Source organism: Aotus nancymaae, unplaced genomic scaffold (assembly GCF_030222135.1).
Source record: "Aotus nancymaae isolate 86718 unplaced genomic scaffold, 86718_ANA_hifiasm-v0.15.2.pri h1tg000040l, whole genome shotgun sequence".
In the NCBI taxonomy this organism is placed as follows: domain Eukaryota; kingdom Metazoa; phylum Chordata; class Mammalia; order Primates; family Aotidae; genus Aotus; species Aotus nancymaae.
In genome coordinates this window covers 2,016,145-2,034,389 of record NW_026988454.1, presented here as the reverse complement: position 1 = coordinate 2,034,389, position 18,245 = coordinate 2,016,145, and the positions used below count along the sequence as shown (strand labels likewise).

The 18,245-nt window shown below is 45.3% G+C and overlaps 1 protein-coding gene across 1 annotated transcript; it reads right to left on the bottom strand.

Annotated features, from left to right (window-relative positions):
- Positions 1-6,184: 6,184 nt before the first annotated feature.
- LOC135268409 (guanine nucleotide-binding protein G(I)/G(S)/G(O) subunit gamma-5-like) lies at positions 6,185-6,585 on the bottom strand. Its single transcript, XM_064361254.1, has 2 exons — positions 6,573-6,585; positions 6,185-6,405 (listed from the first exon to the last, which is right to left on the bottom strand). Exons 1-2 carry the CDS (start codon positions 6,583-6,585, stop codon positions 6,185-6,187), a joined length of 234 nt encoding a protein of 77 aa, XP_064217324.1.
- Between the last annotated feature and the right edge of the window lie 11,660 nt (positions 6,586-18,245).

Sequence of the window (18,245 nt, the reverse complement as noted above, 5' to 3'; positions counted from 1 at the left end):
CACGGAAAGTGACTTTGTCATCTGAATATTGCGTTTATTCTGAAGATGAGAATTGTAAGCAGAGATGTGTCATCGTGTTCTCTTTTATTTTCATTTCTTTACTTCATATTCCTGCCAGAAATTCCAAATTTAACATTGCTATCATTTTTTAAATTGAAATAACTTGGAGATATAAGAAAGGAAGAGACTATTTAATGAGTGGTAAGTTTGTGAGAGGAGCTTTATGTGACTTCATTTGATTGACTGACTCTTTAGTAGCCCCTGGGGGAGGAATCAGGCCTCCCATTTTAAGGATGAGAAGACTGAGACGTGGAGACATAGACTTACCCGAGGTCCGCAACAAATAACTGAGAGAACCAGGATCCAAACTCACATCTGGGTGACTCAGAATCACTCAACAATATTCCATGACACAGTTTCAATATTTTCCAACAAAGCTAAGAAGGCAAAGTGCTTTGGGGCCTAATTGTGAATATCCTGTAAGCAGTAAATAAGCTTTAAAAAGTATATTTTTTCCTACTTCTCTATTCACGTCTTAATTGAATCAAATCTATATTTTGACCATTCACGATGGGGAGACTGTGTCTAATCAGTCACTAACCTGTCTGAGAAATGCAGTAATAAACCTGCACTTCCCACAGAGAGGGCCCACAGTGTCACTAATAGTAACAGCTTCACATCTGTAAGATGATGCCCCACGTCTCATCACATGCCGTCCTCATAGCCCAGCTTGGCGGTTAGGACTTCATTCATTCACCCATCGTACCTCAGATATTTACTTCATTCCTACAAACTCAGCCTAGGACCGTGCAGGCCTTAGAAAGGGAGACAGAGAGAAAAAGATCTGCTCCTAGCCTAAATTTAGGCTGAAAGGCACTCGCTGTCCTGCACAAGGGCCACTGGTCAAATGAAAACGCAAGGTAAGTGAAAACTCTCACATTGAATCTTCACAACCTAATCAGTATTCTCAAAGAAAAACAAGGTATTTGACACATAGAGCCCACCAGTTTTGAGACACGGTAATAAGTACCTGTTTTTTCTTTATGACGTAGTCTTTATTCCTTCCATTTTAATACCCATTAATTGGTTCTAATATTGCTCATGCACAGTGTATTAGGTAGAGAGGTCAATTATTTCTCTCAAGTCACCGAAATGTTCTTCATGGCAAAGGAGAAAGGTTTTCTGAAATACACCTTGTAACCCGACCCGCCAAAGAAAATTTAAAAAGGAAGAGAATTTCCAGTGATTATCTCTGAAAGTCACACACTCTCACAAACACGCCTGTCGACAGCACTGTGCTGAGCACTGTCTCAGGATGCAACGACCACGGTCAGAGAACGCGCCCTGGTCAGCACAGCAGGGTGACGGCATCCTCGTACTTTGATCATGAGCTCTGCTCAGCAGACGCGTCATGTGAATAAAGGCATCGGGCTGGAGTTGGGGAGGAGGACGTCTCCCTCCTTGGAGCTGATCAGTGCGTGCGTTGGAACCAGCGGTGAGGGTCCCAGTAACCCCCTTTCCACCCAGGAGATCACCGTGTCTTGGGAGTGGGATCCAGTATGAAGAATCCTGGTCTCTGAGAAGTTTTAAATCTAGAAACTGACGATCAGGGCTGATGATGAAGAGTGTATTGGAGTAGAAAGAGGGAGGATGCTGCTTTAGCGTAAAACAATGTTGATTGATGAGGTCAGAGGGGCCTTCACCAGGCCAGCCATAAGAAGCACGGGTGCTCCGGAGCAGAGGAGCCCCAGCTGTCAGGCTGAGCCCGGGGCACATGCCTGGCTGCAGACCGCCAGCTTGGGTGGCTGTGGAAGGAGATCGGTGAAGTCCACCGGGCCAGTGCTCATGCCCTGTTCGAAGACCCAGCTGTGTCTCAGAGAACTTCAGAGAAGACCAAGGAGCTCGCCACTGGATCCACCCGGAGAGTGTGTGGGAGACATGGGGAAAGAGCCCAGCTGAAGGGGAGACCTGGGCAGGTGGAGATGGGAATGGGGGCAGTAGAGGCAGAGACTGCGTGGGAAATGCAGGAACTCCTCGGGGTGTTAGAGGAGCCCCCACCCCACAGAGGGGCTGGGAGAGCAGTTCGACGGCCACAGGACGGAAGGCCTTGAACGCTAGGTTCGACTATGTCCTTAAACAGCCCTAATTTATCTTATGCTCGTGATTCTGAAGATGACAACAGGGTCACAGGTCACCACCATTCAGAAACCGCACTGACAAGGAAAATAAGATTGCTCAGAAAATTCCCGAATCTTTTCATCACTTCGTCAAATGTTTCTTGAATGCCAGGCCCTAGTCTAGACTGGGGATATATTGGTAGGAAAAAAAAAAAAACCACTAAAGAAGATAAATAAATAAAATGTGAATTACGTTAGATCGTGGTAAGTGCTATGGAAGGAAAGCGAGGCAGCAGAGGGCATGCAGCCTGGGAGAGCGTGGAGGTGGCCTGGGTGAGCTGCCGATGCCAGTCGGAGCCTTTTCTGCATAGACCACAGGAACTGAGAGGTTAGCCGGGGCATCTAGGGAGGGCTCCAGCCAGGTAAGGGGTGCAGATGCAAAGGCCCCTGGCTGGAAGCACGCCCAGGGCTCTGAGGTGCAAGGAGGACGCTGTGGCAGGGCAGAGAGAACAAGGAGGAACAGCAAGCGGAGGAGGCTGTGCAGCCTGGAAGTGAGGGTCTGGGGCGCCACAGAGACAGCTGCCAGGCCTCCTGAGTGGGGGTGAATGCCGGGTTTCTGACTGCAGCTCGCCATCACTGTAGACGCACTTCCGCTTACCTCACACAATAAGGAAAGCGAGTTCCTTCCTAGTCACAAAGGGACTTAGCAGGTTTGTTTTTGGAAGCCACAGACGTGGCAAAAACCTCTTGAGGCCCCCCATCCCCGGGGAAAGACTCCAGGAGGAAATGCGTGGGCAGGGATGCCACAGGAACAGTGAGACCCCAGGGTCCTCATCACTGAGAGGAGCACATGGGGGTCCCCCCAAGCAGCCCCAGCAGGCCTGGGTTGGGGGGAATTTCTCCAAAGACAAAGCCTGAAACAATGAATTTTCTCAGGTACCTGCGGCACCCAGGGTGGGCGGCCCTGAAAATGCTGGGTAGGGACCAGAGACGCCCCTCCCAGTTCCCGCGCCTTGGCTGGGCCCCGAGGAGGTGAAGGGGAAAACAGAGAGCCCTTGTCTCAGTGAGGGGAGGCCTGATGTGACTCTCCTGGGCTCTCTGAGATTTGAGAGTTGGAGCTAAGAGCTTCGTGGTTTGGAGAAGATTATAAAAGAAGCCAGAAAAGGTGACCACTGCCATTGTCATCAGAACCACCAGGTCCTGGGGGTGACCTTAAGCTCCCTGAAATCTGCATTTTGGTCTTTCACCTAGAAAAGCCAAGTCTGGGTAACAGAAATGAAAATGTCTTAGGAATTGCCTAACCTACCGCAAGTGCATTTGGTAAAATGGAATCAACTTGAAACCTGAAGTGAAATAACTCGAAGTATTTACAAGCCAAGGCAAATGTTCAAAGGGAAGCTCAGACACAAAGAACAGATGGCGGATGAGAAGCCAGAGAAGAGTGCATTTTGCCAACACCCACAAAATGCAGATTTTTTTAAGTGCCTTGAAGGCACTGTTTATGGTCTGAGCACCCAGGAATCTACGCCCTTAAGCTCTAGGGACAGATGAAACTTACTGAAGTCTGGTCACTGCATACTGGAAGGGATGATCTTATGTCCTCTCTCCAGGGAACCCTATTTTTCATGAAAACTTCGCCTCTATCTTTTACGCCAGTCAGATCCTTTTTACCTTTTTAAAATAGAGTGAAAAAAGAGAGGAAGCTTTAAACAACTGATGATCCGTCTGCTGAAATCACGAGGAAAATGTGAAGAGGGCTGCCTCTCTCCTCTCTCTTCCCAGGGGTTTGCCCGAACGCTTAGGGACCTTGTGGCTACACAGATTTCTTTAAAAGTCCAGTTGCAGGAGCTCCAGAAAGGGTGTGGCATTGTTTACCTTGCAGGATATCTTTGCAGAAATACTTCTCACTTCTCTTGTACATTTAGTGAAGAGTGTTAGTACAGCTTGAAGGACACCTACAGTGACATGAAGGAAAACAGAAACAAGGAGTTGCCGGTAGTCAGCCAGAGAGGAAATAAACAGAATGCATTTGCATGGAAATGTTTTTATTCGCTCTCATTTCTGATCCCTTTAGATACTTTCTCACATTGGAATGTTTTGTTGAAAAACAGTGCAATCGAATGCACACACATTATCACAATTAAAAACGGATCTGCTGCTCCTTCTGAAACTCAAATCATTTAATAAATGCTTAAAAATTACCAAAATGTTAGTCACTCAAGAAGCTGGTTTATCTGTTTATCTCTCACAGAATCTCTTTAGGTGTCTGTTGTAAAAAACACAAACGAATGTTTTTTAATGGGTGGGTGGATGGATGGATGGATGGATGGATGGATGGTTGGATGAGAGGATGGGTGGGTGGATGGATGGATGGATGGATGGATGGATGGATGGATGGATGGGAGGATGGGTGGATGGATGGATGGATGGATGGATGGGAGGATGGGTGGATGGATGGATGGATGGATGGGAGGATAGATGGGAGGATGGGAGGATGGATGGATGGTTGGATGGATAGATGGATGGGAGGATGAGAGGATGGGTGGATAGGTGATGTGTGGATACGTTTAGAAGCAACCATCTGGGTTTTAGAGACACACACCCTCACATATAGAACAATATCCACTCCTAACAGGAAAGACAGCAGTGATACACAAGCAGTTTCATCTTCACAGAGAAAGGCATTCCCATACACAACCTCAGTATCACAGACGTTAATGTACGTTGTGTAAGTTAATTGTACACAAATGTACAAATAACTTCTTAGGAAAGAAAGAAAGCTTTTTTTTTTTTTTTTTTTTTACCACATTCCGTCCCAGTGTCATCATTGAGTTGATAAATACCCCTAGGAATTCAAGGCCACAGTGTAGAGTGTACGTCCCTGCCCCTGAGAGGTGGCTGCTGAGGTTCTTCTTGTTTAAGGCAGACAGAAGATTGGTTCTGGGCAGGACCCCTGGGCCTGTAACAACAAGATCGAATGCTCTGTTCTCAGGATAGGTGAGCTTCCAGATCCTGGCTGGGATGCATGCACCTCACTGCAATTCACAAAAGTAGAACACCTCTTATTTGGAGGTATCGTTATGTATTTCAACATGTCTGGAATTAAAAACGTATTTTTACATATATATTTGGTAATTGATTCAACTTTTTGCCAACTGAATAAATAAAGTCTGTATGTCTGTCTAGATTCTCAGCATATAACAAATGCCTACAAATAATAGATACCCAAAATGTATTGCATTTTGTACCAATTTTAGGGAAAACTTATCTTAGGTTCTTGAAAATTTCCTTCTACATGGATTTTACAAATATTGTGATTGACAATATTTGTAAAACAGCACTAAGAAAACAAAAGCCACATTATTTTTTGCTTCTGAATATGTAGATATGCTTTCAGAACAGCTGACTTGTCAAAATAGGGAGGGACAGGCTGTCAATAAATTAGAAACTTATTAGAAAAGTTGAACTAATATGTTGTACAATTTCAGTTTCATTCAAAACTAGGCAAAGTCAAATTTGTCTATATTTAATATAACTGTAATTGTCTTTTCATTTTTGAAGTTAAGAGGTTCTGATTCCCAATAGATTAATAACATTATTTCCACTTACATTTAAGGAAAATGAAGATCTCAGCATTAACTATTCACCAAAAACAGAAGCGTGGTGTAACTGAGGTGAGTAACCAAAACTTCCCTGTGAACCTCCACAGGCTTCAGAACTGTGACAAATAGATAAAAATGAAAATTTAAAAGAAGTGAAAAATAAAAAGAAGTGAAGAATGACTAGATAAAAGAATCTTCCAAAAGAATCTTCCTCACATTTCCTTTTTTTTAGACTAAGTTTTATCGTATGCTGCTGCCACTGTATATAAAGCAATTACCCTTGTGAAATAGAAATTCATGAAAATTCAGAGAGGTAGATGTAAAGGACTCACAAGAGTCAAAGTGCGTGTATTACGGCACGTGTGTTACAGGGAGCAGCTTTTATACAGGCTTCAACTTTAGCTCTTTTGAATATTCACTGGGTCAAAAGAAGTGGTTTGGGAAACCTTTGAAAGATTCACTTTACTACAAAAAGGGACAGAATTTCTGGGATCTGAAGGGACTCGTATTTGAAGATACTCCAGTCAGCAGAGGGTCATGTTGAGCATTCTGCAGACAGAATTGTTTAAAGTCTGCAGCTGCCTGGGAAACTTCTCCGCTGTTGAGCCCAGCCTCCAGCCGGAGCTGATGGACCCCTTTCTTCATAGCTGCGACGCTGGAGGAACCAGACTTGGTGCACGTGAGGGCTGGGCCGATTCGTGGGTTGCTGGGTCGTGGGTCACAGGGGCTGGACAACTGAGAGCACTCTCACGTTTCTACAACAGGCTTGACGTTTCTAAAACAGGCAGAAATTCTTGTTCCTATCAGCCTAGACCCCGTGTTATCATAGCTTGCTTTCTCCTTCCATCCTTACTGAAAACATTCATGGATATCCCTTCCATAGGAAAAATGAAGGGCTCCTCCCTCCAAATCAAGGGCCTAGTTACTGAACAAAGTCAGAGAGCGATGGGGAGGGACAGACAGACGGATGGTCAGAGACAGGGAGACACAGATAAAGAGGGAAAGAGAGAGAGATGCACAGACTGAAAGAGACAGAGTGGGGAGGTGGAGAGAGGGAGCGAGAAAGAGAAGGGGAGGAAGGTGAAGGAGGCGGGGGGAGGAAGGGAGGGAGGGAAGCGGCCAGAGGCCCTCGGAAGCCATCTTGACATAGTGGAGTCTGCCCAGCTCACAGCTGAGTGTGGCGATGATTGAGCCCTGGCAGGAAAGACCCTCCCCTTGAGCCCCAGCCACCCCTTCAATGCACAGCGCTGTTATCTCCGCCACCAGGCTTCCGGGCCTGCTGTTTCACAGCAGGAGAAGCTGAAGCCGCAATTGCTCCAGCCCTCGTCCTAGGACAAGACTACTGGTGTGCGTTGGGGAGAAGGGGCAGCAGAGACAATGAATTCGGCAAGAGGCGAGCCTGGCCTGGGCCTCGGTAGGCATAGACGTGGCGGGAAGTGGAAGGAGAGTGGGAGAGGGCTGCACACAGGCATGGCAGTGTGGTTCATTTTCATAAAGGAACGTGCAGAGCCGATCGATGGCTCTCCCTCCGTGTATGTGCAAGGAAGGCCCGCGGGAGTTGCTGACAGATGGCGTGACACAGGAAGACGAGTCACGAACAAAGCCAGCCTACGACTCAACAGCGCAGCTTGATGTCCTCGAAGGAAGCAGCGTAAACGTGGCTCAGACGCCACTGTCAGCAGGTGCGCAGCCCTCGGTCAGGAGGCGACTTGTTCTCTTGAGAGCTGTGAGGTGTCACCTGTCACCTGAGAGCTCACAGGTAATTAGGAATTCCTTACAACCACTCGCACAGGGCCTGAGATCCTAGGGCAGGCAGGAAGGAAGCTCCCCGTGGCAGAAAGGAAAGGCCCCTCTTCGCGATGCTTCCAGAGTCACACAGCAGTCTCTTGGAAACGAACGCTGGTCTCAGTTTCTTTTTACAAAGCTGGCAGTGGGTTCGGTTTCTTCTTCCTGTGCTCAAGAGACAAGTTCTAAGGGCTTGCCTCTTCTGCCCACAGAGAAGGCTCAGCACGAAAACGGAGGGGCCGTTAGGTGGGTGTGTTGGGAACTTCGATCTGTGAACAGCTGCCACATCCCAGACCCACTTCTTCCCTGAACTGTCCTAGGCTCGCCTGCTGGGGCGACCCTGTGCCTGCTCGGGCAGGTGGCCAGGTTTGCAGACATCAGAGGGAGCTGTCAGAGGACGAGAGACTTTTCCCAGAGAGTCCCTGCTGCCCCCTCCTCACATCTCTTGGTCAAGCTCTGGGGTCCCAGAACCACAGTGCACGCTTCCAGGAAACTCCACCTGCCTCTCTGGGGAACATCTGTCATTCATCCTGAGTACTTCATTCGCTATAGGAATTTTTTTTTTTTTTTTTTTTTTTTGAGGGAGTCTCACTCTGTCGCCCAGGATTCTCCTGCCTCAGCCTCCTGAGTAGCTGGGATTATAGGCCCCCACCACCAAGCCCGGCTACATTTTTTTGTCTTTTTAGTAGAGACAGGGTTTCATCATGCTAGCTTGGCTGGTCTTGAACTCCCGACCTTGTGATCTGCCCGCCATGGTCTACCCAAAGTGCTGGGATTACAGGTGTGAGCCACTGCTCCCAGCCCATTCAAGACATCTTTATTGAGCGCCTCTTCTGTGCTTAGCAACGTTCTGCTCACTTGATATCTGAAAAGAGTTCTTCTGTATCAAGAGTTGGGAAACTGCAGTCAAACCCTGGCTTTCACATGAGCAAGTTTGTAAAATTATCCGGCATGCTGTGTTCATCCCAAAACCACCCTGGGAGGTCCCTGAGCCTCTAGCAACTTCCCTTTAAAGAAATATCTTCTCTTCTATGATTTATAAAATAAGTTTTTAGCTGGGCGCCGTGGCTCATGCCTGTAATCCCAGCACTTTGGGAGGCTGAGGCAGGTAGATCACTTGAGGTCCAAAGCTCAAGACCAGCCTGGCCAACATGGCGAAACCCTGTGTCTACTAAAAATACAAAAATTAGCTGGGCATGGTGGCCGGCACCTGTAATCCCACCTACTCAGGAGGCTAAGGCAGGAGAATGGCTTGAGCCTGGGAGGCAGAGGTTGCCAAGATCGTGCCACTGCACTCCAGCCTGGGCAACTGAGTGAGACTCTATCTCACAAAAAAAGAGAGAGAGAAGATTTTAAAAGCGCTTTATTTTTCTTTCCAATCATTTTTCCCGTCCTCCTGTGCCCTTCCCCTTTCTCGCCTCCTCACTGTCCTTCCCTCTCCTGCAGCAGTGCCCATGCAGCGCCTGTCTGTGCCAGTTCTGAGGCACGTGTTGCAAAGTGTGAGAAGGCGGTTCTCACTGATGGGAGGTAGAGCACATCTGTAGAGGAGGTCACGGAAGTCCTCTGCCAGGTGTTCAAGTGTCCTGCCAACATTAGCCACTGTCGTTATTAATAACGAAATTTAAGACTGAAAAGACCAATGGAGGATTCAGGAGTCCAGGGGCCCGGATAACACGGAAGAGCTGAGAGGGAGATTCACACACCCATAGAGATGAGTCTCCTCCCTCATCCCCCCACACCGGGTCCATAAGAGGTGCTTCTGAGCAGTTTCACCCCGTAGCCCACAGGTTTAGATTTGGTGCTGAGGTAGCCCGGGTCAGCCCTAGTGCAGAGTAGAGCAGCTTAATTTCAGATGAATTTCTCAGTGGCCTTTGGCCACTAGGTGCCTGGACAGGTCAAATCTTTTTCCACTGGTGAACAAGCAATTCAAAGCCGGTCCCCCGCAGTTGACTGGCAGGGGAGCTCTCCTGCCCACAGCATGGAGGACACAGCAAGGGGTGGGCAACCGGAGGGTCTGGGAGGGGAAACAAGCCCTCGTGTGAATTATTTAAAGTCAGGCACCCTACTATTAGCAGATCCAAAGGGGGAGATCCTGGCGATTAAATCCTGACATTTAACCTCCTGAGCTGGCCCGGTGCCTAGGGCGACGGCCCTTGAGCTCCAGGCTGCATCAGAATCACCCTGACAGCTTGTTAAAAAGCAGGCTGCTGGGCCCCAGCTCCAGTTCCTGGTTCAGTAGGTCAGGGGTGGGCCTGGAAATGTGCACTTCTAGCAAGTTCCAGGGGCTTGTGCTGGTCCCGGATCAGTGTATCACACAGGACTGATAGATTATTGCCCCTGATAATGGTGAAGAATCTGGCCCAAAACACTTAAGAAACCTCAAAGTTTCTCCTACTGGCACATCTGTGTACACAACTATCCATGTGTCATCTCTCTGAGTGTGAGGCCACCTGCTCTCCAGGAGGACGGGTGAGTGGAGACCCAGACACAGAGGAGCAGCCAGGACTGCAACCACACCCACCTCGCAGAAAGTGCAAAGCTTCACTTCACTGTGCAGCAAAAATGCCAGCAATCTCCTCTCAAACACTCAGAGCCGTGCCCAAACAGGTGAGAGCAGGACTCCTCTGTCAGTGAAAGGCAGATCTATGCCTATACCTTATTTAGCCACACAGAAGTATCAGTGAGATAATCGTTAAGTATTTAGAGAACAAGCAAAAGTGCTCCCAATACAGTTCAACGAAGAGCCCGAGGCTTCACTTGGAAGGAGGCATTTCCCCCAGTGGACAGGTGTTTGTTTTCGTGCCCAACCAAATCTCGTGTTCTCCACTGGCAGTGCCACTGAAATGCACGAGTTTCTGGAAGGTGGAACGTGGCCACTCCAGTGGGACCCACGCTGTCCTGGCCAAGTTGCTTACAGTCCACGGAATCTGGCTTCTGCATCTCACGGGCATTCTCTCCAGGATCTTTTGAAGTTCAAGTAATTCCACAGAATCAAGGCTTATTGGTTAAATTTCATCCGGCACCTCATATCAGTGGCTGAAGTCACACATTAACTTCAATCACTTCAGTGACAGAAGCCACAGCCTTGTGCTGCTGCGTGGTTTTAGACAGAAACCGTGAAACTACACCCGCAAAAAGTGTAAAACTTTATATGCACTGGGTCTGCGGATAGGTGCGCGAACCTAAGCGGGGCTGGCCCCGTTCCACTCTTACTTTCTATTTTTCTTTCATTTTCTCCATTTTCATTTCTCCAAAGCAGGGCTGTCTACGCTTAATTGTCCTGCCTGTTGACAAATTGTAAAGCAATTGCCTTACATTCATTTTAGATTTAATTTCCAGTGGCACTTTAACTTTCCATGCTAAAGTCTTGCCTCATTTCGGTTTTATTTTTTTCTCACCTTTTTGTGAACAATCTCCTCCTTCAGTCGGCTCCGGACTAACAAGGTTGGACCAAACATCTGTTTGCTTGGTGCAGGGAAACCAAACAGGAGCCCCGCGGCCTGCCCCGAGGCCGTGCACATGAAAGTCCGAGCTTCCTCACAGTTTGCTGTGAGCTGCACCGGCTCTCCTGGAGTGTAAAACCAATTTCCAAATTCACCTGACGGCCTTTCTACAGAAAGGTTTTTGGGGAAAATCTTTAGAATGTAGCAAAAAGCAGTGATCAGAAGCAATGATCCGAAGGGTCTTTTGGAGTTGAAAGTCACTTTGTCTTCATTTTTTTGACAAGTATTGATACTGGAATGGGTGGGCTCACAGTCGCTGGTCACAAACAAGGGCTTCCACCTGCCCCTGTGTGATTTCATGTTCTTCCCTGCGTGGGTGGTGCTGCACATAGCCCAGTCTCAGCATTTTGGAGACAGGCTAGGTTTGGAGCCGGGGTCCACAGTGCTCGCTGGATTCCCCTGGGCCAGTGTGTTACTGGATAGTCCTGTTACCATTTCATCTGTGAAATGAGTTTGCTAAAAAACGGTAGCTATTTCACAGGCTTTGTGTGAGAATTGAGATAATCCTTGAACAATTCTTGAAACGACATGATAAATGCTTAGTGTTCTGATTTTTGTCATCTGCCTCTAGCCGGGCTCAGTGTAACACACAGGACCAACAGATCATAGTCCTAGCCCCAAGCTCACTGCCTTAACTGTGGGTAAGCACTACGTTCCTCCTTATTACACTAGGTTACGTAGGACACTTTGTCTTTTTCATTTGTTCCCTAAAGGCTTTTTTCATAGCACTATTACAAATTGATCCTTGTTTTTAAAACAAGTCGTATTTAAATTTGGCTGCGGGCTTTTTAAGTATAAAATCATGTGAACATCCCATAAAAACTATCACATTGAACACTCTGTAGCATTACACTTTAACAAGCACTCACACTCACATAGCGGCTTCTGGTTTATGGACTCGTGCAAACATTCAGCCGTCTTCTGATTGGGGGTTTCTATACAGTGTGCTTCTTTCTCACATTGTGTGGTTTTATTTTTCTAGCTGCTTTTTCTCTCTATTTAGATTATTACGCATTTTGAATTGGAAGAAACATCACAGTCCACCTACGTGAACCTTCACCTCAAGACCAAAATCCTTTCGTGGGGCGACAGGAGGGAGCCTCCAGTTTAGGGTTACACCGGTCCAAGCTACCAGGGCTCAGCCTGGACCCAGGATACACCTTTAGTCCTTTTTTAAAAAATCTCCCGGAGAGAGATCCAAGATGGCTGATGATTAGCAGCTCGGGCACGTACCTCCCAGTGAAAGCGCAAAGAATGAGAGGACGCCACACTTTCAGATGAATATTAGTTGCTCACGGACCAGGAGATTCCCAGTGGAAGAGCTCCACGGGTCACCAGGGCGACTCTTATGGCCGGCGTGGCGGTTTTGCTGGTGCCTTAGCACGCCAGTTCTTGGTGCAGAGTCCGGAGATCCCCGGGCAGAAAAGCACCATCAATCTTAACACCGCTGTTTTGGCCGGCTCAGTGGATTGCTCAGATTTCGGCGCAGGGAATCAACAAGTTGGACGTCAGAGACCCAGTTAGAAAGTCGGTAATTATAAAGACGACAGACAGACAAATATATAATGAAGGGAAGAAACCAGCGTAAAAAGGTAGAGAATACTCAAAATCAGAATGCCTCTCCCTCTACAGGGGATTGCAATTCCTCATCAGTAACGGAACAAGGCTTAATAGATTACACGTGTGTTCCAATAACAGCAGCAGGTTTCAAAACGTGGGTGATAAGAAACTTCTGTGAATTAAAAGAACTTGTTCTAACCCAATGCAAAGAAACTAAGAACCTTGAAAAAAGGTTTGACGAAATGTTAACGAGAATGGACAATTTAGAGAAGAATATAAGTGAATTGATGGAGCTGAAAAACACAACACGAGAACTTCGCGAAGCATGCACAAGTTTAAACAGTCGAATTGATCAAGCAGAAGGAAGGATATCAGAAGTCGAGGACCAGCTCAGTGAAATGAAACGAGAAGACAAGAATGCAGAAAAAAGGATGAAAAGGAATGAGCAAAGTCTCCAGGAAATATGGGACTATGTGAAAAGACCTAATTTACGTTTGATAGGTGTACCTGAATGTGATGAAGAGAATGAATCCAAGTTGGAAAATACTCTTCAGGATATCATTCAGGAAAATTTTCCCAACCTGGCAAGGCAGGGTAATATTCAACTCCAGGTAATACAGAGAACACCACAAAGATATTCTTCAAGAAGACCAACCCCAAGGCACATAATCGCCAGATTTATTAGGGTTGAAATGAAGGAGAAAATACTAAGGGCAGCCAGAGAGAAAGGTCAGGTTACCCATAAAGGGAAACCTATCAGACTTACAGCAGATCTCTCAGCAGAAACCCTACAAGCCAGAAAAGAGTGGGGACCAATATTTAACATCCTTAAAGAAAAGAACTTTCAACCCAGAATTTCCTATCCAGCCAAACTAAACTTTATGAGCGAAGGAAAAATTAAATCTTTTGCGAACAAACAAGTACTTAGAGAGTTCACCACCACCAGGCCTGCTTTACAAGAGCTTCTGAAAGCAGCACTATACATATAAAGGAACAACCAATATCAGCCTTTCCAAAAATATATCAAAAAGCAAAGAACTTTAACACAATAAAAAATTTACATCAACTAATGGGCAAAACAGCCAGCTAGCATCAAACGCCGGTATTAAACTTATATATATTTTAATTGGATAAAAAGTCAAAACCCATCGGTATGCTGCATCCGGGCCCATCTTACATGCAACAATACACAAAGACTCAGAGAGAAGGAGGAAGATTTACCAATCAAACAGAGAGTAAAAATAAACCAATAAACAAAAAGCAGGAGATGCAATTCTCGCCTCTGATAAAGTAGACTTTAAAGCAACAAAGATCAAAAGAGGCGAGGAATGACATTACATAATGGCAAAAGGATCAATGCAACAAGAAGAGCTAACGATTCTATAGATCAACGAGATAGAAAATTAACAAGGATATTCAGAACTTGAACTCAGACCCGGAACAAGTAAACTTAATAAACATTTATAGAACTCTCCACTTCAAATACACAAAACATACATTACCACCTCACACCTATTCCAAAGGTGACTATATAATTGGAAATAAATCACTCCTCAGTAATCGCATAGCATTTCATAGGTTTAAATTAAATATTGGTTGGCTGTTTGTTTGTTATCTTCTTCCCTTATTCCTTCCTGACTACATCATTAAGTATAATTATCAGTATAAAAGAGGTTTTCAATACCCATTACTAAATTGCATTCTAGCCTGGGCAAGAAATCAATACTCCCATTCTCTCTCCCTCTTTCTTTTCCTTCTCCCTCCTCCCCATTCTCTCTCTCTCTTTCTCTTCCTTTTTCCTCCTTCCTATTTAAAAAAAAAAAAAAAATCTCCCTTGTGCCAGGACCAGTGGCTCCCAACTGTAATCCCAGCACTTTGGGAAGCCGAGGCGGACGGATCACTTGAGGTCTGGTGTTCAAGACCAGCCTGGTCAACATGGTGAACCCTCATCTCTACTAGAAATACAAAGATTAGCTGGCCGTGGTGGCGGGATACTGTAATCCCAATTACTAGGGAGGCTAAGTTGGGAGAATCGCTGGAACCTGGAAGAGGGAGGTTGCAGCAAGCCAAGATTGTGCCGTTGCACTCCAGCCTGGGCAACAGAGTGAGACTCTGTCTCAAAAAAAAACAAAAAAGATTTCCCTTTTATCAAACTGAACTTTAACTTCTTTGTAACTCACTCCCATTGGCCCTATTTATGGTCTCTGATGCTACTTAGAATAAATATTCAGTAAATATGAAATATATTTATTGGACTATTGCCTTAGTTCAGACTGTTGCAACACAATTTCACATGCTGGGTGGTGGCTTAAACAACAGAAATGTATTTTCTCACAGCTCTGGGGGCTGGAAGTCCAAGATCAGGGTGACAGCAGGGTGGAGTTCCAGTGAGGGCCTCTTCCCAGCTGGCAGACAGCAGAGAACATCAATCCCCCATGGGGGCCAGCCTCATGACTTCATTGAACCTAGTCACCTCCCAAAGGTGACCTCCAAATACCACCACATTGAATATTAGGGCTTCGACGTATGAATTTCGGGGATGAGAAGGACACAGTGCCATTCACAGTAGAATAGCCAGTAAAACAGGAAATAAATATAAAATCCACATGCAAACCCCAGGTATTTCAGGCCACTTACACTTTCCCTTAGACCTTGCTTTCCAGGCTCAGACACACGTGCTTTGGTCTTTACTATGCAGCAGTTCCAGAGCTTTACCATCCAGCCGAGCTTTCTTTTTTAAAAAGGACTACATTTTTCATCCTAATTTTGAAACCTTCATGAAATCCCACAAGTTGTCCACCAAATCTATCCCATTCTTGCTAGCTCTAAATGCTTTTATAGCTATGTACATACCATGGACAAATAAACCGATTTCAGTTCTTTGAATACAGAGGGGTAACCAAAAATAACGACCATCAAAAATGCTTTAAAGTCTTTGATTTTTACAGAGATAATAAAGAGAATCATTTCTTTCAAAAGCTCTGTATTTCTAACACTATAGGAGAAAACCATCTTTCCTAGCTTAATATGTAAGATTTATTTTGATTGAAAAGTGTTAAATGGAACTTCTGCACCTACAATCGTGACAACATTTTGTCTTCTCTTTAGAGAACGCTGCACATTTGTAAATGAAACTTTTAGTCATGTTCAACAATCGGACGGACTGGCACCCCAAATACTGCCCTGTCTAGCAAATTGAGAATGACATGCTCCTTACACCCAAGTGTGGAGGCCCAGACTCCACAGCCCATTCAGGAGGGCGCAGCTGGTGAGATGCACCAACGCTGCCGAGAGAGGCGAGAACCTGCACAGCAATGGTCGGAGCCGGCAATCGACGGAGCCGGCAATCGACGGAGCCTGCAATCGACACAGCCTGCAATCGACGGAGCCTGCAATCGACGGAGCCGGCAATCGACGGAGCCGGCAATCGACACAGCCTGCAATCGACGGAGCCGGCAATCGACGGAGCCTGCCCCGACTCAAGCAGTATTTGCTACCCAAGGTCCCAAAACACTTTTCTAGTGAAGAAGTAGTTCAGGGTACTGTGCTCATTACCTGGGTGACAAAATAATCTGTACAGCAAGCCCCTGAGACACGCAATTTATCCATGTAACAAACCTGCACATGTACTCCCTGAACCTAAAATAAAAGTTGGAAAGAAAAAGAAGTTCAGGACACATTACATACACACACACACACACACACACACACACACACACACACACACAGTTGATAGAACCATACATTAAAATACAACAAAAGAACACATTCTAAACGGCACACATTCTTCACTTTTATCTTTTTTTTTTTTTTTTTTTTTTTTTTTGAGACGGAGTTTCGCTCTTGTTACCCAGGCTGGAGTGCAATGGCGCGATCTCGGCTCACCGCAACCTCCGCCTCCTGGGTTCAGGCAATTCTCCTGCCTCAGCCTCCTAAGTAGCTGGGATTACAGGCACGCGCCACCATGCCCAGCTAATTTTTTGTATTTTTAGAGACGGGGTTTCACCATGTTGACTAGGATGGTCTCGATCTCTTGACCTCGTGATCCACCCGCCTCGGCCTCCCAAAGTGCTGGGATTACAGGCGTGACACTTTTACCTTTAAAATGAATTTGTACCAGGTAAACCTGTCTGAGTCCTTCGTCTCATAATAACCTTGTAACATACGTATTATCTTCATGACTTTCTAGATGAAGAAAGGCTCAGCGAGGTTGAGGACCTGCTCAAGTCACCTACTGAGGCGTCAAGGCAGAAGTAAAACCCAGAAGTTCTTTACTTCACGGCTCAGCTTCCCCTCGACCACTGCTGCTGTGGATAGGGATACAAAATTCAATACTATGAAGCAAGGCAAGGAAGACAGTCTTAATTTTGAAATCTAGCTGGCAAAGTGCAGGTACTGAAGTACATTTATAATATTCTACACTGCATCCTAGATCCTTCTGTCTTTAATTTCCAAGCTGTGGCTCTCTAGCTTGGTGAGGATGATTCCTTTGCTCTGGAGCAATTTAACTTTGGAAGAAATGGAGATGTGCAGAAGAGCAAAAGGAAGAAAGATGGAAACCTCACATCGTATGGGAAGTCACCACCCCTACATTCTTCAGTAAAGCTGAGCAACTTGCAGAGGTCCAGGACTAACGCCAGCTCCGGAGAAGAGAAACGGGCTGCACACCTCTCCAGGGCAGAAGCCCTCCCGTTTCTATAAAGCAAGCCCTTTAAGACAAGCCCTATACACACCTACTTTGTATAGGAAGCCCTCCGAAATTATTTACGCCCTAATATTATATAATAAAGAGCAATAATAATGTATTTTCTTTCTCTCCAAACTACTGCTTTCGCTGGAAATTTTATTCTTCTTAAGTCATCTTCGTAGTGTGTTTTATCTCCACAGACACACCACATTCTCTTCTAAGGCAGGAATCATGACTGCCTTTTTTTTACATCTTTCAAATTAAACTATGTGGATGATGCAAAATATTACTTCGCATGCAATTAGTATTTTTAAATGCTGGTTACACCCATCATTTTACTGGATGAATATTTTATATGAAAAATCTCATCTGCTTTTCCTGGGAGAGCCCACTGTCCTTATCAGCATGGACCACAGGCCTGGTTTCCCTTCTCCTAGGAGTAGCCAAGAGTGAGGGTCCAGGATTAGACACTGCAAAGGGATATTTTAGCATCATCAAGAAGGCCAATTTGCTCATGTGGTGGTAGCATATTGCATTTGATATTATAAATTTTCACTAGCCTGTAAGTAAAAAAGAATATAAATTCACAATGAGATATACTGCTTAACATTAGAGATAAAGCTTTAATATTTAAACAACAAATTCTTCCTTTGGCATAAAACTGAAAACGTACCGTCCTTTCAACTATGCAAGATTTATTTCAGTATTTCAATATTCAAAAATATTTTATATGCATATATATATAAATATGTATATATCTGGAAAACTTTTTAAATTTATCATCATGTAAAAAATTTTATTGATGTGTTATTAATTCTTAGAATTCTAGAGAAAATTAACTTGTTTATGTTGATAAAGACAAAAAGATACTTTTTAATATACAATTTAAATGTTCCAAAATTATAGTAAATAACATTTGACACCTATTTAGATGAAAGTCCTGTACTTTTTAGAAAATGGTACTATTTTTCTTCTGTGAATATCTATGGAC